This window comes from Plasmodium cynomolgi, chromosome 14, assembly GCF_000321355.1.
Source record: "Plasmodium cynomolgi strain B DNA, chromosome 14, whole genome shotgun sequence".
NCBI lineage: Eukaryota > Apicomplexa > Aconoidasida > Haemosporida > Plasmodiidae > Plasmodium > Plasmodium cynomolgi.
This window is the reverse complement of record NC_020407.1, coordinates 1,087,803-1,106,201: the sequence shown is the minus strand read 5'-3', so window position 1 is coordinate 1,106,201 and position 18,399 is coordinate 1,087,803. Positions and strand designations below refer to the sequence as shown.

At 40.2% G+C, this 18,399-nt stretch overlaps 6 protein-coding genes across 6 annotated transcripts; 3 read left to right on the top strand and 3 right to left on the bottom strand.

The window, feature by feature from the left end:
- Positions 1-1,559: 1,559 nt before the first annotated feature.
- PCYB_143460 (translation initiation factor) lies at positions 1,560-2,402 on the top strand (the record flags this gene model as incomplete). Its single annotated transcript, XM_004224817.1, has 3 exons — positions 1,560-1,705; positions 1,952-2,134; positions 2,315-2,402. Coding segments are annotated over exons 1-3 (408 nt in total), but the record flags the coding sequence as incomplete, so codon positions are not given.
- Positions 2,403-4,383: 1,981 nt separating this feature from the next.
- Positions 4,384-6,853, bottom strand: PCYB_143450 (ABC transporter; the record flags this gene model as incomplete). The annotated part of the gene is made up of 2 exons (XM_004224816.1): positions 4,384-4,707; positions 4,820-6,853. The coding sequence occupies 2 exons, from the start codon at positions 6,851-6,853 to the stop codon at positions 4,384-4,386; spliced, it is 2,358 nt and encodes a 785-aa protein (XP_004224864.1).
- A 1,126-nt stretch (positions 6,854-7,979) lies between these two features.
- On the top strand, positions 7,980-9,053 carry PCYB_143440 (GDP-mannose 4; the record flags this gene model as incomplete). The annotated part of the gene is made up of 2 exons (XM_004224815.1): positions 7,980-8,914; positions 8,963-9,053. The coding sequence occupies 2 exons, from the start codon at positions 7,980-7,982 to the stop codon at positions 9,051-9,053; spliced, it is 1,026 nt and encodes a 341-aa protein (XP_004224863.1).
- An 868-nt stretch (positions 9,054-9,921) lies between these two features.
- Positions 9,922-10,952, bottom strand: PCYB_143430 (40S ribosomal protein S16; the record flags this gene model as incomplete). Its single annotated transcript, XM_004224814.1, has 2 exons — positions 9,922-10,314; positions 10,911-10,952. The coding sequence occupies 2 exons, from the start codon at positions 10,950-10,952 to the stop codon at positions 9,922-9,924; spliced, it is 435 nt and encodes a 144-aa protein (XP_004224862.1).
- A 1,933-nt stretch (positions 10,953-12,885) lies between these two features.
- PCYB_143420 (60S ribosomal protein L13) lies at positions 12,886-13,741 on the top strand (the record flags this gene model as incomplete). Its single annotated transcript, XM_004224813.1, has 2 exons — positions 12,886-13,125; positions 13,334-13,741. 2 exons carry the CDS (start codon positions 12,886-12,888, stop codon positions 13,739-13,741), a joined length of 648 nt encoding a protein of 215 aa, XP_004224861.1.
- Positions 13,742-14,720: 979 nt separating this feature from the next.
- On the bottom strand, positions 14,721-15,872 carry PCYB_143410 (hypothetical protein; the record flags this gene model as incomplete). Its single annotated transcript, XM_004224812.1, has 5 exons — positions 14,721-14,806; positions 15,025-15,109; positions 15,269-15,318; positions 15,462-15,531; positions 15,732-15,872. 5 exons carry the CDS (start codon positions 15,870-15,872, stop codon positions 14,721-14,723), a joined length of 432 nt encoding a protein of 143 aa, XP_004224860.1.
- Positions 15,873-18,399: the final 2,527 nt, after the last annotated feature.

Below are 18,399 nucleotides of genomic sequence, written 5' to 3'. Positions count from 1 at the left end.
GTAAAAAAAGCATACAAATGTATTACTTACGCAATGTACACAATTGAGCAACTGAGCTCTTTGCAAAAATATGGAGACTGCGAGAATGCGCCGCTTTTTCTGAGTAAACGTTTAACGAAACTGTGTTTGCCAAATTAAAAAGTAAGATAATTGAATCGCACAGAGTTACATAACACGAGTTGAGAAATGTAACACCTCTGAGGTGCTCACTTTTGTGCAGCTCCCTAACTGTGTTTATACATCTGCTGTTCCAAGCATACGTCAAAAGGACGAACATTGCGTTATTCATAAAAAAAAAAAAAAGTATACATATAATTTGTGCGTTTATATAAATACATGGTAACCATTTCACCATGGTTGCAGCGGAGCCATACGCCGAGAGAAGAAGCAGTCGGTGAAGCGAACCATGAAGACGTGCCAATTCTCAGGCAAAAGATACCAAGTCGTGAACACACTGAATAGGGTACATTAGTGAGCCCGCATGAATTCCATGGAAGGATCGAATACGCATATGAACCATACCAAACAGTTGCATAGATAGGGTTGCCATAAAGCCCACGCCGTACCGTACGCTTATTGTCAACTTCTGATCACGCTTGCTCCCCCCGTGTAGCCACGTGCAAATAGGACCCTTGTCTTTTGCTTGAAGTTTCAGTTTAATGATGAACAAAACATTTTAGCTGCCTCTTTTTTTTCCTGGGGGACATCATAAAGCCATTAATCAATTTTCCTTTAACAGTAAGTTGCTCTTTTTCGCAACTTTGTTCCTGGTCGTAAACGTAGCGTTACAGCTCGGTGCGGAAAGGACGACCAGGACAAAGCCAGCTTCCCTCCTGTGGATTTAGCAACGAGCAACTGGCGAATCACCAAGCAGAGGGACCCGCCCACAGACCGTCTATCTGGCCGCCTACCTGACCGTCTATCTGGCCGCCTAACCGACCGCCTAACCGACCGCCTAACCGACCGCCTAACCAACCGCTCAATCGCTTTCCACAAAATGGAAGAACTCCAAAACGAATTCGACAAAATGAAAATAAAGTCGGACGCGGAGGAAGAAGAACAGGAAGGGGAAGAATCTGGACAGGAAAAAATATCCCAAAGAAAGTTGAGGTACTTAAAAATGAAAGATAAAAAGGAAGAAAAAAAGCGAAAGAAGCAAGGCACGAAAGGTGCGAGTAATAAAAACGCTGTAGAAAGTAATAGCAAAGTTAAAAGTAATGACTCCAAGGATGAACAGAAAAATGGAGACAATTCACGAGATGACGAAAATGCAAATGACGTTTCGAATAATTTAAATGAAAATAATGAGGAGGATCAGAACGCTTCGACAGAAAGTCCCCTCAGAAATAAGGCAACGAAATGTGAGCCTGTCATCGTGGACTACTGTAAAGGTGCCCTGCGTGCACGTGAATGCCTACCTGGGGTGTAAAGTCATGCGCAGCTGCGCGTCTATATGTATTACCTGTGACGTACATTTTTGCGTCTTTTTTTTTTCCCCTATAAGAGGACGCGCAAAATTAAAATTTTCCTTTTTTTTCTTTCGCTTTCTCCATCTTCAGTTTGCGGGATGCCCTACGAATACTGCGAGTACGGAAACTCCTTCAGCCAGTGTAAGGAGGCGAACAAGGAGAAGTACAACTATGACATCGTAAAGGGCGACTCGGAAATGAGCAACAAGCGGCAGGCAAAGAAGGCCCCCCAGAATGTAATACAAACAACACCAGCAGCCACGCGAGAAGCAGCGTGTGGAAAGCGGCGTACCAAGCGGCGTACAAAGCTGCGTACAAATCAGCGTACAAAGCAGCGTTGTATATTTATTTCGCATGTGATTGCATGTAGTAGACAGTGTTCCCTTCAACGTAGCTGCTTCTGTCGGCGCCCGTGCTGGCAACTACGCAGGGCACTTCATAACCTTTCCATATTCACCACTCCTGTTTTTCTTCCCCTTTAGGCGACTCAAAAAATTACCATACAAAAGACTACGCGGGCACGAAAAAAAGTTGTCACCGTTGTAGTGGGGTTACATACGTATGTCAAATTGGACAAAATGGCAAAAATATTTTCACGCTTCTATGCGTGCGGTGCGTCCGTTATCAAGGGGGCAAATGGGGCCCCCGACCAGATAGACATACAGGTATGTCCTCTCTCTTCCTCCTCCGTGCGCATAATGCGTACGTGCATAAATGCATTCACGTGTTCGGCATTTTGGCGCACTTTTTTTCCACTCATCTACGCATGTGCGGAATTGTTGTGTGAACCCCCTTCCCCCCACGTGGTCCAATTTTTATCAATTCCTCGCTTATCATATTCTCAGGGAGATGTCGAACATAACATTGTCGAAGTCATAATGAAGAACTGTCCAGAAATTCCTGAAGGCGTCTTCGTAACGTTGCCCCCCAAATAGGTGTATAAATGAGGGCATAAGTTTTAGGGATTGTATTCCCCCACACGCACCCTGACCCGAGGAAAAGACATACACTTATATGTCCCTATGCATGTATGAGCTAATGAATACGTTTGGGAGTACGATACGCGTTTTGGTCCTGTGGGGAACTCCTCCGGTTATGTTACCCATGAAAAAAAGTTGGCTCTCTACTTGGCGCAACTGCTTCAATTGTCGTGTATCTGCGAAAAAAAGACGGAGCATCCCCCAGTGAATATACCCCCAAGGGTACTACGCTACATATGTGTTACCCAAACATAGCGAAGTTTCTGAGTAATCAGGGTGTCGCTCATACCCTCATTAATTGTGCTTGTGTGCGTACGTCTCTATATACACATCCTTCTCCCCCATGTTAGCTAATTTGAGTGGGAATGGAGTTCACTTTTTCCATCGCTTCCAATTCTTTATTTTTATTTTCCCGGAAGAGCCTTTGCCCCCAAAATTTTTCCTATTGACTTTTTTTTTTTCGAAAATGTCGACCTCCTCATGATCAGTTATTTGTTCAATATTTTTTCTTTCATTTCTATCCTTTTCATATTGCGTTTTTAAGAACTGCAAAATTTGATAGTCGTAATTATCGTACAGTATTTGGTCATAATTTTCTCCATTTTGATTTTTTTCCTCTTCCTGTGGGTCTTCATATGGGTTGCCTTTCTCCCGTTCGTTATGCAGTGGGTTGTTCTCGGTTTCGTTGTTCTGAGAAGTACCACAGACAGCGTGGCTGGGTTGGGGAGAACGGGTTAGCTGCTCTCGCTGCTGTTGCGGCTGCCGATCCTGCTGCTTATGCTGCTGCCGATCTTGCTGCTTATGCTGCTGCCGATCTTGCTGCTTATGCTGCTGCCGATCTTGCTGCTTACCCTGCTTAACCCCGCTGAGCGCTCTGCTTTCGCGCGAGCTAACCATGTGGAGCGTGTCAAACGAATGCAAAATGAAGTGGTAAAAGTTCTGTATAAAATCCTGTACATTATAAAAAGTAAAAATATTCTGGTAATCAAATATGTACACAATTTTGTGGACATTTGTCAAATTTTTGATCATGTAAAAATCGTGAGTTGTCAAAATGTAACTGCCTTGATAAATATAATTTAAAAAATTTAGGAGAAGATTTTTTAAGTAAATATCTAAATTGTTATTTATTTCGTCTAGGAGAAGCAAATTTGATTTTTTTAAAAATAACGAAAGGAATAATATTCGTACTTTTTCCCCTCCACTTTTATCTTTCATGCATGTGGAGCTATCGATGTAGAATATTTTCAGCAGCGCTTTTATTTTCTCCTCAATGTTGGTCACGTCGTGTTCGTTGCAAAATGGCTTGGTTTTATTTAGAACGTAGAAAAAGAAGTGCTCCTTGGCGGAGGGGATAGATATGTCATTGTCAAAGTCGACCCCGTCATAATTTTCCATAGCGACATTGTCTATGCGGTCCACATCCAAACCGTCGTCGAAGTGAATTGGTTCGTAGTTGACTTTCTCAATTAGGTACCTAAAATATTCGTTAATTTCTAGGTGCAATTTTTTAATCATGTTTTGCTCAAAGTAGGTCAGGAGAACGTTGTCGAAGTTGCAGTGTATGGTACCTTCGAAGTTTGCTATTTTGTCTTTTATTGGGATTGCGTTGCTTGGTTCTCCGCCATGCAGGTGGGCATCTCCCTCTAGATATTCCTCTTCATCCTCGCTATCTCCGTATGCATAAGCGCTTCTTCTATGCCTACCTCCTTCCGTCCGCATCTGAAACTTGTACCTATTCGTCAGTATCTTAAAGAGGGTGGATTTTCCAATTCCATTTTTCCCTAAGAGGAGGACATTTTCTCCGCTGTTTATGCTCAGATTCATGTTTTTAAAAATATATTTTTTTTTTTTTCTATTCCAAAAGTAGAAGGAAAAGTTGTCGAATTCGTAGAGAGAGACGCTGTTCTTTGCGTATCTCTCGCCTGTTTCTATCAGCTCGTTGTTTTTATTTTTTTGCTCATGTCGATGAGGATATTCTTGTTCATGTTGCCTTCTATGTCCTTCATTTTGTTGTACACGAAGGATTCCACGCCTTCATCTCCTTCTTCCTGTTTTGCGGTTCGCTCATCGGCATTGCCAGCGGTATGCTGAGCGGTTTTCTCCTCGATCTGTTCACCATTCGAATTGCCCTCAGCAGTGTTACTTCCCATGTGGCCGAGATTTTCCCTTCCCTCCTGCATCCCCCCCTCGCTAGGAACCCCCTTGGCTATCCCCTTCTCACTCTTCCTGCTATATATCAAATTATAGTACATGTACTGATAATTGAGCGTACTATCAAAAAGGGTAGAGTACACATTTTGATATAATTTAAATTCTTCTTTTTTTTTTTTAAAGACTGATGCATGAATTTTTTTTTTTTTTTTTGACTTGATTTATGGCAGCACTTAGTTGGTCCATAATTTTTTTTAATTCTTCTTTTTTTTTCCTCCTATTGTCGAAGAGTATCTTCATACTGTGTAAGTATTGCGTGTAATTTCCTTTAAAAAAGGTAATGTTCGAATTATGTTCATTTTTTCTTTGTAGTTCCTGTGCAACATCAGAATGGATAGATTGATGCCCACTTCTGCTTATCCTTTTTAATAATGCCATGTTGTTAAAGTCGATGTCATGTCCATAAATTTTGTTGAAATCTAAAATTCGATTGCACAATTTGCTTACTAGGAAGAAATCGTGGCTAGCCAAAACGATGCCGATTTCTTTATACTTGAGAGAATAGTGAAAAATGTTCATAATGAAGAAAATGTTAAAAATGTCGAGATTGTTATTTATTTCGTCTATTAGGAGAAGTTTGGCATTGCTCAGAAGAAGCAGTAGGAGGTACACTCGGATAATGTAGCCGTTGCTCAAATTGCTCAGTTTGACATGTAGTAAATTTTTTAAATTCAAAATGTTCAGGTATTTATGGAAATTCATTTTTACTTGGTTTATCTCTTTGAACACATTTTCCTTTTCGTGCATGTACAGTTTGAGCACCATTTGGAAGAGTTTGGACTGCGCGAAGAGTTGCGCCTGCTCGTTGGTCGGTTCTTCGCCCTGTTTCGTTTCTCCACCCTGTTTCGTTTCTCCGCCAGGTTTCGTTTCTCCACTCTGTTTCGTTTCTCCACCCTGTTTCGTTTCTCCGCCCTGCTTCGTTTCTACGCATTCGACAATATTAACATGCTTTTTCGTGATGTAGCTTCCTCTCCTTAGATCGACCTCTTTCCCACTTGGGCTACCTCCCGCAGGGTATTTCTCACCACCCCTCCCGGTGGCACACTGATTGGACCTTTCGGTAGCCTCCCCCACAGCATACCTTTGAACAGCGTCCAAATTTCTGTACCGACTGATCTCCCTTTCGATATAATTTAACACCTCATATTTGTCTAAAACGGGTTGATAAAAATTCAGTACCTTTTCAAACACCGTCAAATTGTTTTTTTCCAGAAGGTGAATATTCTGCTTGAAATAAAAGATTCCGTTTTTAAAAAAAAGATCATTGTTGTTGTCTCTTTTTTTTTTATTGATCTTCTCAAAATAGGAGACATCTCTATTTTTTATAATCGATGAAAGTTGGGACAACTCGAGAGAGTTCATTTTCATGTGATGCAAAATTTTGTACAGAAAGTCAAATTTATTTTTCTTCACCATGGCATGCATATTTTCCTCAGTTAGTGGAAAATTTATCACCCCTTCCTTGGCCATTTTGTTATTTATTATTACACTTTTGTTGCTGTTATCTGAATGATCGAAAATTAGGTTTAGGAGCGACGTTTTTCCACAACCATTGTTTCCTATAAGTCCGACACACTCCGACTTATGCACCTGAAAATTTAAATTGGTTATAATTTTCTTGCTACTAATTTCGTAGTTCAAATTTTGGATGGTTAGGATCACTTTGTTTTCTTCCTTCTGCTCGTAGTGCTTCTCCAGCACATTGTAGATGTTCATGTTATATTTCGGGGACAGCATCCGGTCCTCTTCGTCTCCCTGCGCGTTCAGGAGTTTCTCGTACGCCGCAAGGCGCTCCTCGCGGGTTATGTCGTCCGCTTCGTCCTCCGTTTGGTCATCCGTTTGGTCATCTTCTACTGCATCCTCTTCGTCGCCTTCTTCTACATCCTCTTCGTCGCCTTCTTCTACATCCTCTTCGTCGCCTTCTTCTACATCCTCTTCATGCCCATGGCGGGCGCTCTCGCTGCGCCTACCTAGCAGCGCCTGACCCCGCCTCTCACCTCCTACGCGCAGTGGGACACTGCCCCTGAATGTTTCCCTTTTCAAATGGTAGACATGATAGCCACGTGCGACATTCGCTGCATGCAAATTGTTTAAAAAGGAACTTTGATTTTTATATTTACTGATTTGTAGACCTTTGCATCGATGAACGTAACACCATGTGAGGAGGCAAAGAAGGAATTCAACGAACATGTTATATCATAGTGTAGCACGTGGGGGGTGACAAAGAAGGAGGAAGGGGGGGAAAAAGGAAAAAACGAAAAAAAAGAAACGCTTCAAAATGGGAAAACCCCTCAAAGTGGGAAAACCCCTCAAAGTGGGAACCTCCCTCAAAATAAGGACAAATAACCAAACAAACGAATAGTAAAACAAAGTTAGTCTACTAACTGTTGCCGCTGCAACGAAAAAAAAAAAAAAAAAAATTCCGCAGCGTGCTTTGGAAGAATAGCTCTCTATTTGATTGTCACTGCGGAGGGGTTAAAAAAAAAAAAAAATGAATGACACGAATGGATAGGAAAAAAAAAAAAATAAAATAAAATGGCGAATGGCTTCTTGCCGTTCAAGCGTGCAGCTGGAAGAGGCATTTCCTCAAGCGGGGAACCAAGTCGAAGGAGGAACGATAGGTGCGTGCGTCGCTCGATAAAATGGTAGTTTGCCTACATGCACATATGTATATAAATAAATATATATTGTTTTTTTTGTTCTTTTTTTTTGTTGTTTTTTTTGTTCTTTTTTTGTGCTTAGTTGCATGCTTGCTTTTCCATGAGCATTCCTGTCCCACCCTCCCCTTTCCAAACAGATTTGCGTACACTCTTTTTCGCATTGTGCTTGCCTACTGCGCAACGAATTTTTGCCCACGCATCGCAAGCTAGAGGAAAAGGAATCGCCTCTGAGAAGGGTTTGTTTAGTTATGTAGTGCAAAAAAAATTGAAGAAAAAAAAAAATAGGAGGCACAAAAGATCGTTTCGTTTATTCATCAGAATAACAATTTTTTCGTTCTTCACTTTTTGTTGTCCCTTCATAGGTGTACACCATGCGCTATGTGTAGGACACCGAACAGTTTGCACAAATAGGAGAATCCCTTTGCAAAAGTGAAAAATTAGCAAGTGTGCATTCTGCGTTTGGTGTTCCCCGCGTGTGATTTTGCGCGCACCTTTTTTCGTGTTTTTATAAAGGACACGTTTGCCATTAGAGCGGGAGCGGTCCACGACACAGAAAAGGTTTGCCGCAATTTTTTTGCAACTTTTCTGCAATTTTTCCGCCTCTGTGCTTCCCCGGAGCTGCCCCTGTGCCACCTCTGCACCGCCCCACCCCCCGAATGAACGTCGCGCTCATCTTCGGCATCACCGGGCAGGATGGCTCGTACCTGAGCGAGCTGTTGCTGGAGAAGGGGTACATCGTACATGGGGTCATTCGCAGGTGCAGCTCATTTAACACCAAAAGGATAGATCATATTTTTGACCAGCTCAATTTGCATTATGGAGATGTCCTGGACAGCAACAGTATCTGCAACTTGATAAATAAAATAAAGCCAAAAGAAATTTACAACTTAGCTGCACAGAGTCATGTAAAGGTTAGTTTCGAATTGCCTGTCTACACAGCCGAAACCACGGCAGTAGGGACCTTACGTATACTGGAAGCAATCAAAATTTCGAACTTACCCAATATAAAATTTTACAATGCTTCTACCTCTGAGTTGTATGGATGCTCCACTGATGATATACAAAACGAATGCACTCCATTTAATCCTGTCTCCCCTTATGCAATTGCAAAACTGTATGCTCATTACATAACGATATGTTACAGAATGTCGTATCAAATGTTCTGCGTAAATGGCATTCTGTTTAATCATGAAAGCCCAAGGAGAGGGGAAACGTTCGTAACTCGGAAAATTACCAGAGGGGTAGCAAACATATGCAAAAATGAGCAAGACGCTATAGTGTTAGGGGATATATCTACCTACCGAGATTGGGGACATGCAAAGGATTATGTCCGTGCTATGTATCTAATGCTACAACAGGATGAACCTAACGATTTTGTCATAAGTTCAAATGAAAAACATACGGTGAAGGAATTTTGCGAAATTTCTTTTTCCTTTGTTGGGATTTTTTTAAAATGGAAAGGAACGGGCGTGGAAGAGATCGGGGTTGATCAACACGATCGAGTGCTTATTAAAAAAGATTCCAAATATTATCGAGAGTGTGATGTCTTCCATTTGCATGGCGATTCTTCAAAGGCGCGCGAAGTGCTGCAGTGGGCTCCGACATATTCCTTCTTTCAACTCATTTATGATATGCTCAGGTATGACTTCGAGCAGTGCAATTTACCTATCGATAATTTCGACACGTGTGTCCGCAGGTACGAGCTTTACCGGGGTGCACCTAAGAAGTAGCAACATCGTAGTGGAGCAGCCATCCCTACCCACACTTGGCATATTCCCCTCCCCCGATGGGGAGTGTGTGGGGGGCACACCTTCCAATTATTTGTTACCAACCAGTTAGGCTCCCCACCAACTGATTTTTTTTTTTTTTGTCTACATCGAACCTGTTGCACATTTCACATTGCACACTGCAGTGTGTATGTTTATGGGTCTCCTTTTCTGCCAGCATACTGAACATGTGCAGTTGTGTCGCCACTATTAATCAGTCCCACATGCCTACTGCGTAATTTTTTTTTTTTTCTCAATTGTATGGCACTATTGCAATGATTATTTAAAGGGGTTCAAGTGGTTACGCACTACGCCGTGGGTGAAATAAAATATATACACATTAGCATACAGGCAAAAATGAAAAAAAAAAAAATTTTTGAATACACGTGTATATGCACGAATGCATAAATAAACAGCTGAACGAGCAAAACGGACTCATTTGTGTTTCGAGGATTCGGTGCGCTTCGTATTCTCTGCTTCTGATTCGTTCCAAGATTCTTTTTCTTTATTTTGCAAAAATGGCACGTTCATTAGCTCTTATAGGAAATGCAGCTAGGCAGATTCACAACTAAGCAGATGCCCCATGGTAAGCAACATGCACGTAACGTATGGGCAGGCCTATGTGCATCCCCCCTCACACGTGTACAACAATTAAAATGAAAAAAAAAATAAAGTGAAAAAAGAAATAAAGTGAAAAAAAAAATAAAGTGAAAAAAGAAATAAAGTGAAAAAAAAAATAAAGTGAAAAAAGAAATAAAGTGAAAAAAAAAATAAAGTGAACAATAGAATATGGTGAACATTAAAATAAGGTGAACAATAAAATAACGTAAAATTATCTGTACGATTTTTGGTACCTCGCACGAGCACCCTTTCCACCGAATTTCTTCGGTTCACATCTTCTTGTGTCTCCAACAAGGAGCGTTCTGTCGTACCTTAACAAAGCATCCTTTAATTCTTTCTTCGTAGATTCGTCGACATATTTTTGGTAATATGAAATCACTCCTTTTCCAATAGCTTGTCTGATTGCGTAAATTTGGGCAGTTTGACCACCTCCTTTAACTCGGATACGAATATCCAAATTTTTTAATTTTGCTGACCCGATTAACCATAAGGGTTCGTACACCTTGGTTCTTAATATGTAAGGCTCCACTAGGTCAAGATTTTTTCCGTTCAATTTGATTAGACCCTTTCCATTGGTTACGGTTGCCACGGCAACGGATGTTTTCTGTAGAGATGGGCAGAGGGAAAAAAGGAATTTCATGTGACGGTTCTACGGAGCTGGTGGTTTATCTATGGGCTGGGGGAGGAGAAGGGCACCCCAAAACGACAGGGCACAACGACTCCATTCGTGGAGTGCTGATATGTTATGCCAACTGTCATGGGTAACTCAGGGTGGGGGTGCCAATTTCAAGAAGGGATGAAAAAACGCATTAGGCGATTTTTTCTTATCCCCCTTGGTAGAGAAGTAACAAAACGTGAACAACTGAGTACGGTGGCTTATGTCACTTCACCCTCTCAACGTTGAAATAAAACGCGAAAACGGGACACCACTTCGTTGATCCATATGGTATTATTTGGCCAAACGTAAGGGTGCCGCATAAACGGTTTCTTGGCAAAGGGCACGTGTACACAGAAAAGCTGGGATGCTCATATGCAGGTTGGGACTCAGTATAGGCAGCTACGTGGGTAGAAAAATCGGTGTGTGCCCCTCTCTCCCCCGGGCTATTTCCTCTGTTTCGCCACACTCGGGTTGACTTATATGTTTTTTGTTTTTTTTGTTTTTTTTTTTTTCTTTTCCTCCTTTCACACTCCGTGTTGTACCTTTTTTCCAAAGGTTTGAACTCTCTTCACTTTAGTCGTCATTTTTTTCTGTACTGGGAATGGAAAAACAGGTGAAGCAAAATTTAACACAAGGTGAATCGTATATTGGAGGGGGAAAGCAAACTAACGATGCATGTTTCACACGCGGCCGGAGAGGCATACATCATAAGGAGTACATATGATCACGTAAATGCGTCACCACGTCAGCATTAGAACCAAACGTAACAAATAACGCAGTAATTTTCAACTTGTGCCGCTTTGTCACTAATTTGCAAGCTGCGCTTTCTTACCGTGAGAAAGGCTGACTTAATGGGGGGTTAACTCAAAATTTAAGGGATGAAAATTTTTATCTCCTCCAAGGAAAAGTTGTGTTTTCCTCAAAATAGTGGTACATGGATGTATCACCCCTTTTTTGTTGATTTGATTTTACTGCTTAATCTGTTTAGCGGTTTATTTATTTATTTTATTTTTTATTTTTTTTTTTACATATGCTTTTTTTAAAAGAACGAAAGAGGGGAATTAAGCAGCAGAGGAGCCATGCCAATTAAGCGCATATGCATTGCATATATAATTTTTACTTCCCTACAAAATTGGTGTACATATATTTTACGCGCTGCTCGTTAAAAACAGTGTGGGGCACTCCCAACTCAATGCGATATGGTATATATACATCCATTTGAAAAACCGCGCCGACGCTTTACAAGCCCGAGATGCATACAATAATCACTTAAGTTAGTAGCGTCCCGTGCTGCACGTAAATATGAAGTATGCTGCGTAGCACGTGCGAATGCACAACAGTTTTATTGCTTGGTTAGGTTTCGAGTTGGTCGATTCAAGCGCGTTTTTTTTTTTTTTTTTAAACCATTTTCTTCCATTCTGTATGTAAAAATAATTGTGCAGCACATGAGGTGGGCGTTAAAAATAACGCCACCCCACGTCGAGCGGTAGCATATATAATAATACAATTAAAATGCTGTGCGCTACGCGACAGGGCAATTATTTTATGGAGGGAACCCGCTCTTGCGTACCTTTTGGCGCCCCACTTTAATCACTCCAAAGAGGGAAAAAAAAGGGTCCACCCCCGTCATTACAAGTACATAATGAAAGAGGCTATGTATAATGCATAACGTCACGTGGCCCACTTTTTCCATAAGCAGCAAAACTGCGCAATATTTTTATACGTATTTCTTACTGTTCACAAAAAATATTCGTTCGCTCATTTACGCTATAGCACTGATAGGCAGAGGCGGCACTCACACGTGAAGAACAATAATGGTCGTGCAAAAGAAATAGCAATTGTTGTCGCGTGATAATTTTTCATTTTAACTATTCTTGCAATTTATAAGGATCAGAGAAACGTATGATTTTTTTTTTTTTTTTTTTTTCCATCGTTTCGCGGCATCACAATTTAGCAGCTTGGTAACTTGTGCGATTTATTTACAGCTCAGTAAATTTTTGTACAACTGTTTCCTTAGCTCTTCCAGTTTTTCATTTCCCCCGCGAGGCAGTTTTAAGCAAAGGTAATATCTTTTATGAGGAGATGTAAAGCAATGCCAAATTGAGGCGATTAAAAGGGCATACCATCGTGCGATGGCACGGTGCGATGATACCGTGCGGATGCCTGCGCGAGTGCTTCGTCAATTGAGAGCGTTTTAGTCGGCCCAATGGGTAAAAAGAGGTCCCCGAAGCCATTTCAATTGCGAGAGATGTAAACGAGGCACACATTACGCGCTTTTCACGGGAGAGATAACACTGCATTTACCTTTTCCTCGCTGTTTATGGAGAGATGCTCGAAAGAGCGTGCATAATGAGGATGAAACGTTTGCGAACGACTTGCCCACTTCGCGAATGAAGAAGTGTCCCTGTAGAATAGCAAATATTTTCACATTGTGCTTCACCTTTTTTTTCCCCTCCCCCAAGTCAGCACATTTTTTCTTTTTTCATCTCCTGAACGCAAGCCGAGTAACTTCCCAAAATGGTGGCACACAACAACGTATTGCCAAATGTTCACCTGCACAAATGGTGGCAAAGATACGTAAGAGTAAATTTCAGTAAAAACATAAAAAAGAAAAAAAGAAGATTATTAAGGGAAAAAAGAAGAAAGGCAAATGCAGGAACCCCTATTGAAAAATTGCATCCCATAGTACAGTGCCCAACGCAAAGGTACAATTTCAGATCCAGACTTGGAAGAGGCTTCACCCTTGAGGAATTGAAGGTACGTATTTTATATCTACCACAAAATGGTGATACGTATAGTGTGCTATGCGCATCGCACAGCAGTTATGTTTATCCCGTTCTATACAGTCATCTAATGAATGAGTGTAAAATATTTTACTTTTCCCAAAACGCCCTTTTTTATTAACCGCCCCTCCTAATGCTAATTACACCTGTTGTACTTTTCCCCATGTTGCGCACCTCTATAGGGAGCCAAGTTAAATCCCCTTGCAGCCCAAAGCATAGGAATCTGTGTCGACAAAAGGAGAAAAAATAGATGCGAAGAAACATTAAAGAAAAACATTGCAAGGTTGGAGAAATATAAAAAATGCTTAGTTATGATCCCCTTGAAAAATAAAAAAACTACAAAGAGTACTGGAGGAATACCAGCGGACTCCAGCAAAGAAGTAGTTAAAGAATTAAGAAAGAAGAAACAATTACGTAGTATATTCAAGAAGGAAAGAAACACCAAGCCGTTCTATGAGTCCATTGAGGTGTCCAAGATAGACAAATCTTACTTGGCATATAAAACATTACGTAGAGCTAAACTAACTGAAAGAAGAAAGAACAAACAACAACAGAGAAAAGACATAAAGAGAAAGTCGAAGGATAATTGATAGGATACGTCTGCATGGATAAATTGCAGAAAAAAGAGGAAACAGATAAATGGGACACACAAAAATATGCATGCCGTTGTTTATTTGTTCAGTTAGCTCATACGTATAACAGCTTTTGCAAAGCGTGCCCAACTGATATACAATCACATTTTTAATACCTTTTTTATTTTATATTTTTCTTTTTTTTTTACACCTGCGTAAACAGCTAAGAGTTTAACAAAAAAAAGAAAAAAAAAACTTAACATAAAAAAACAAAACAAAACAAAACGAAACACGTACATAACCTTTTGCATACTTTGGAAGCTCTTTTTTTAATTAAAAAAAAGGCACACCCAATGCGTATGTAAATTTGAATACATCTTTACATATACGTGGGCTCTCACAAATGGGTAACTCCACAGAGTGGGGATTATCCCTCCGCTGCGCTTTAATTCGAACAGGAGCGTTAATGGTAATGCTTTAAAAATGGGGGGCAGGGGAACTGTCGTCAAAAGGGACAACGCAGCTGCACGCGTATAAATTTGTGCAAAAAAAAAAAATGGCACAAATGGCACAAATGGCACAAATGGCACAAATGGCACAAATGGCACAAATGGCACAAATGGCACAAATGGTACAAATGGTATATTAAAAAAGTGCGCAGCGGTGGATACACACTTCCGCACACAAATGTGGCATATACCTCCATACGTGTGAAGCACAAAATTAGGCTTCTTTCAAAATGAGCTAATCGGTTCGGCAAATAAAAAAGCGGGAGATTGTTTGGCCTCCTTGTCAAAGGGTTTTTAAAATCCGTTCCTCGATAGGCTTCTATAAACGCTCCAGTTCCCTTAAATGGCGCAAAAAGGGGATGGCACAATGTGGGGCAGGCGAAACATGTCGTAGATGCAGAAACATATAACGGCAAGGTTTTCATGAAGGTTGAAAGCCCACAGGAAAAAAAAGTCTACTCTGCAAAAACGCTCTTAAGAAAAATAGCTTACTTCATAATGATGGGAATGTTCTCCTCAACTTTTAACTGAATGAACAGGTTCTTCAAAAATCGCTTGCATTTGAGCAGTGTTACTAAAAAGGAAAAAAAAAAAAATAATAAAATAAAATAAAATAAAAAAACAAAGTAATGCACAAAAGTTCCACTTACAGATGGGTGCCACTTATGCGTGAACACATATTGGGTCTACTACCAATCCCCTGCGTGTGCGAATATGTTGCCTCCTCCAGAAGCACATATAAATAACGCTCCTCAAACAGCACAGCTGAATGGGCCCATCTGCGCGTCCTACCTCCAATGTATAAAACTTGAACGTCCATGTAATCATCACACAGGGTTACAAACTGTGCCAAGAGTGAAATGTCTTGTTTGAATTTCTAAAAAGGGGGGAAGCAACATGCTCCATGTTTATACTCGTAGTGATTATTTTATGTCGTTGCGTAGGCAGCATTTTAATTTTTAATTTTTTAGTTTTTTTTTTTTTTTTTTTATTTTTTTTTAATTTGATCATTTGCCCAGCGGACACATGTACTCACATTACTAGTTCGGATGATAAAAAGTCGAAGCCTCAAATTTGCAAAGATGACTAGGAGGGGGAGACAAGAGAAAATGGGAAAGTAAATAATTGTGGGGGCTCAATCTGCAAGTATTAGCGCTTTTGCAGGTAAGTTCATTTGCCAATTAGTTCTACTTCCTCAATGTATGATATATATTTTTTTTTTTATTTACCGAGGAAGCGAGAAAAAATTAAGCTTTTGTATATCTTCCCATACAGCGTTGTTGCTTTCCTATCGAATTCCTACAAAAAGGGGTCATTTTATGTAGGAGTAGATGTGGGTGGTCGCCCCCATGTTCTATGCACACGGGAGGATATTACTTTGATGTTTGCGCACTTAAGTACTCCCACGTATGTATGCATATACGGCTATGTGATGAGCACACACTCAAGTGGTATGTGCACGACTGTCTATGCTGAGACAGATAAAAGCTGAGTCGTACTTCCTTAATCAAAACGGTCAGCGGTGTGCTTGAACTTTCGAGAATTTTAATAATTTCCTCCTCTTGCTTTTTGCTGACCACTCCCCTTTTTTTCCCGCAGTAGAATTTACACAAAATCCATATGTTGTCCTTCCTTGCCATTTTGAAACAGCGGAGCACCTTCACTGTGTCGCGATTCGTTACGGAGTGTACGTTTATGTTTTCCGGGCGAAGCAACTTCCACAGGTGTTGTCGTGGTGCCGATTAAGACGCGCCAGCAGTTATATATGTATATACAAATATATATGTATATATAAATATATATGTGTATATATATATATATATATATATGTATATGTAAATATATATATGTATATCTAAACATATTTGTACGGGGGGGACAACTTTTCCGCTCTGTTTGGTGCGCGAAAAAATTCACTTGAAGCATGTGCACACGCGTGGCCGCTTCGCGGGTTGGACACACGCAGGCAAGCAATTACCCGCGCGGGGACATTCATACGCACAAACACGTTCATACATACATGCATGCATACTCACGTGCGTGGCGAGAAAGAACAAATTCCTGAAGTGGCCAAAATGCAGCGATTTTTCTGGGCAAAACGACATCGCTAGTATTCCGATCTGCGCATTAAAAAGCTCACATCCCCCTTCCTCCTTTGCTCATTTGTGCTCGCTTTGGAAAATGGCGTAATCTTATCATATGCACGTTTATAGCAACATGTACAAAGGGTATAAAAGGGGAGAGTAAAAAAATAATTACTCCCCGTACATCAATTGCAACATTTTTTTTTTAAAAGAACTAGTTTCATTTAAAAATGAAGAAGCTTCCACAAAATTTTACCTCCAATCAGTGAAGTTTATTTTTTTTTTTTTTTTGTGACCCCCTTAAAAAATAGGCCCACAAAATTGATATGTGCCTTGCGCTGATTTTTTTTTTAGCTAACAGTAGGACCCCACCCCCCTTTTTGAAATGTTCACATTTGAAAAAGGCGTTGTTTTCGTCCAAAGGAACGCAGTGTACGTGTAAAAAAAAAACAAAAAAAACATGCAAGTGGGGGGTAAACTTGTTAAATATGCGTAAACCTGTTTTATGCATAAATTTTAAATTTAACGGGGGGCTGGAAGGTGACCCAAATTTGTCATCCGCGAAAAAGATGCAAAGCTAAAAGTGAATATCCAAAATGTCACATAAGAAATGGCAGTACAAGAGCTGTGGATTTATATATGCCCCGCGACAGCATACGAAATGTGCCCTTTTTATGTTTGCCTATGTTTTATGGGAAAAAAAAAAAAATTTCCTTAAAATAGGAAAAATGTCCGTATAACATGTCACACTGTTAATCCATTCGAAAGGTATGCATGGACAAATATGTACACCTACGTACATGACCCTACGACATTTTGCGATTATCCCAATTCACCCTACAAGAAGGTGTGTTTGGTGTGACTATTCCGTTTACGCGATGGGGGGTTAGTTTTCATTCGTTAAGGATACTCCTTTAATCGGTGTGATAACACATAAAAAAGGTACGCAACAGTAATAAGTAATACATTTTGTTGCTCTTCCAATGAACTTCTTTTTTCCTACGCCTGGGCATTTGGGAACAACTAACTCCAACAGTTCATCGGATTGTTCATTAAAAAAACAAGTTGAGATTTTTTTTTTTTTTTCACCCTGGAGGTGAACTTCCCAAGTGGGAAAAATATAGCTAATTGTTGTTCTTGGTAAAAATTGACTCACGCTATGTTAAGTGGTGGGGTAAAATAATCTTTCACATTTGACGGTGATGATGCGGATGATGAGGATGATGAACATGAACCTTTTTGTAAAAAAAAAAAAAATGCGAGATCACTTTGCACTTTTTCCTTCCTCAGTGAATTAAGTTAACATTTTTGTTAAGCGAAAGTGGTGAACATCATGGGGTATTCCCCTTATATGGTATGCATGAACACTGAAAGTTGAAAAGGACCAAGAGGGTCAAATGCTGATGGGGTGATGACGTGGGTGATGTAATGTTGATGAATTAATTGCCCAAAGAGGGGGAGGGTGAAAAAGAAAAAAAAGCTTGAAATCCCGGTTTTCATTTTTTTTTTTCTATTGTATGTACATAAAAAGGCGTACACCAATGTTCGCACCGACGGTTGTTTTATATATAAAAGTTATGCTTAAGTTGCCATATATTATATATACTATATATATATGCATATATCTATAAATATATATATATATATATATATATATCTATATATATAAATATATATATATAAATGTATTGCTTGCGCGGGGCAAGCACTATACACCTAGCATCGCCGAGGCGCTTCTTCTTCCTCCTCTCGGCCAACGCTTGGCTGCGCAACCCCCCGCGCAGTGCACTTTTACCTGTTTTAACTTAAGGATCTTTTTTCTTACCATGATAAAGTTGGCCCAAGTACATATGCACGACATTAATTATTGCAAGCGCTCACGTGTACTATAACATATGATGCATGCTCTTCCCCCTATAAAACCAGAAAAAATATCGCCAAGTGTAGGTGATGAGTGGGCCTCTTAATTTACTCCCAACGGAACCTTGCCCCCCAAAATTATACCTAGCAGCGGTACATATGTACATATATATATATATATAAGCATATAATTAAATATTCGTTTATATATTTTTTCGTACAC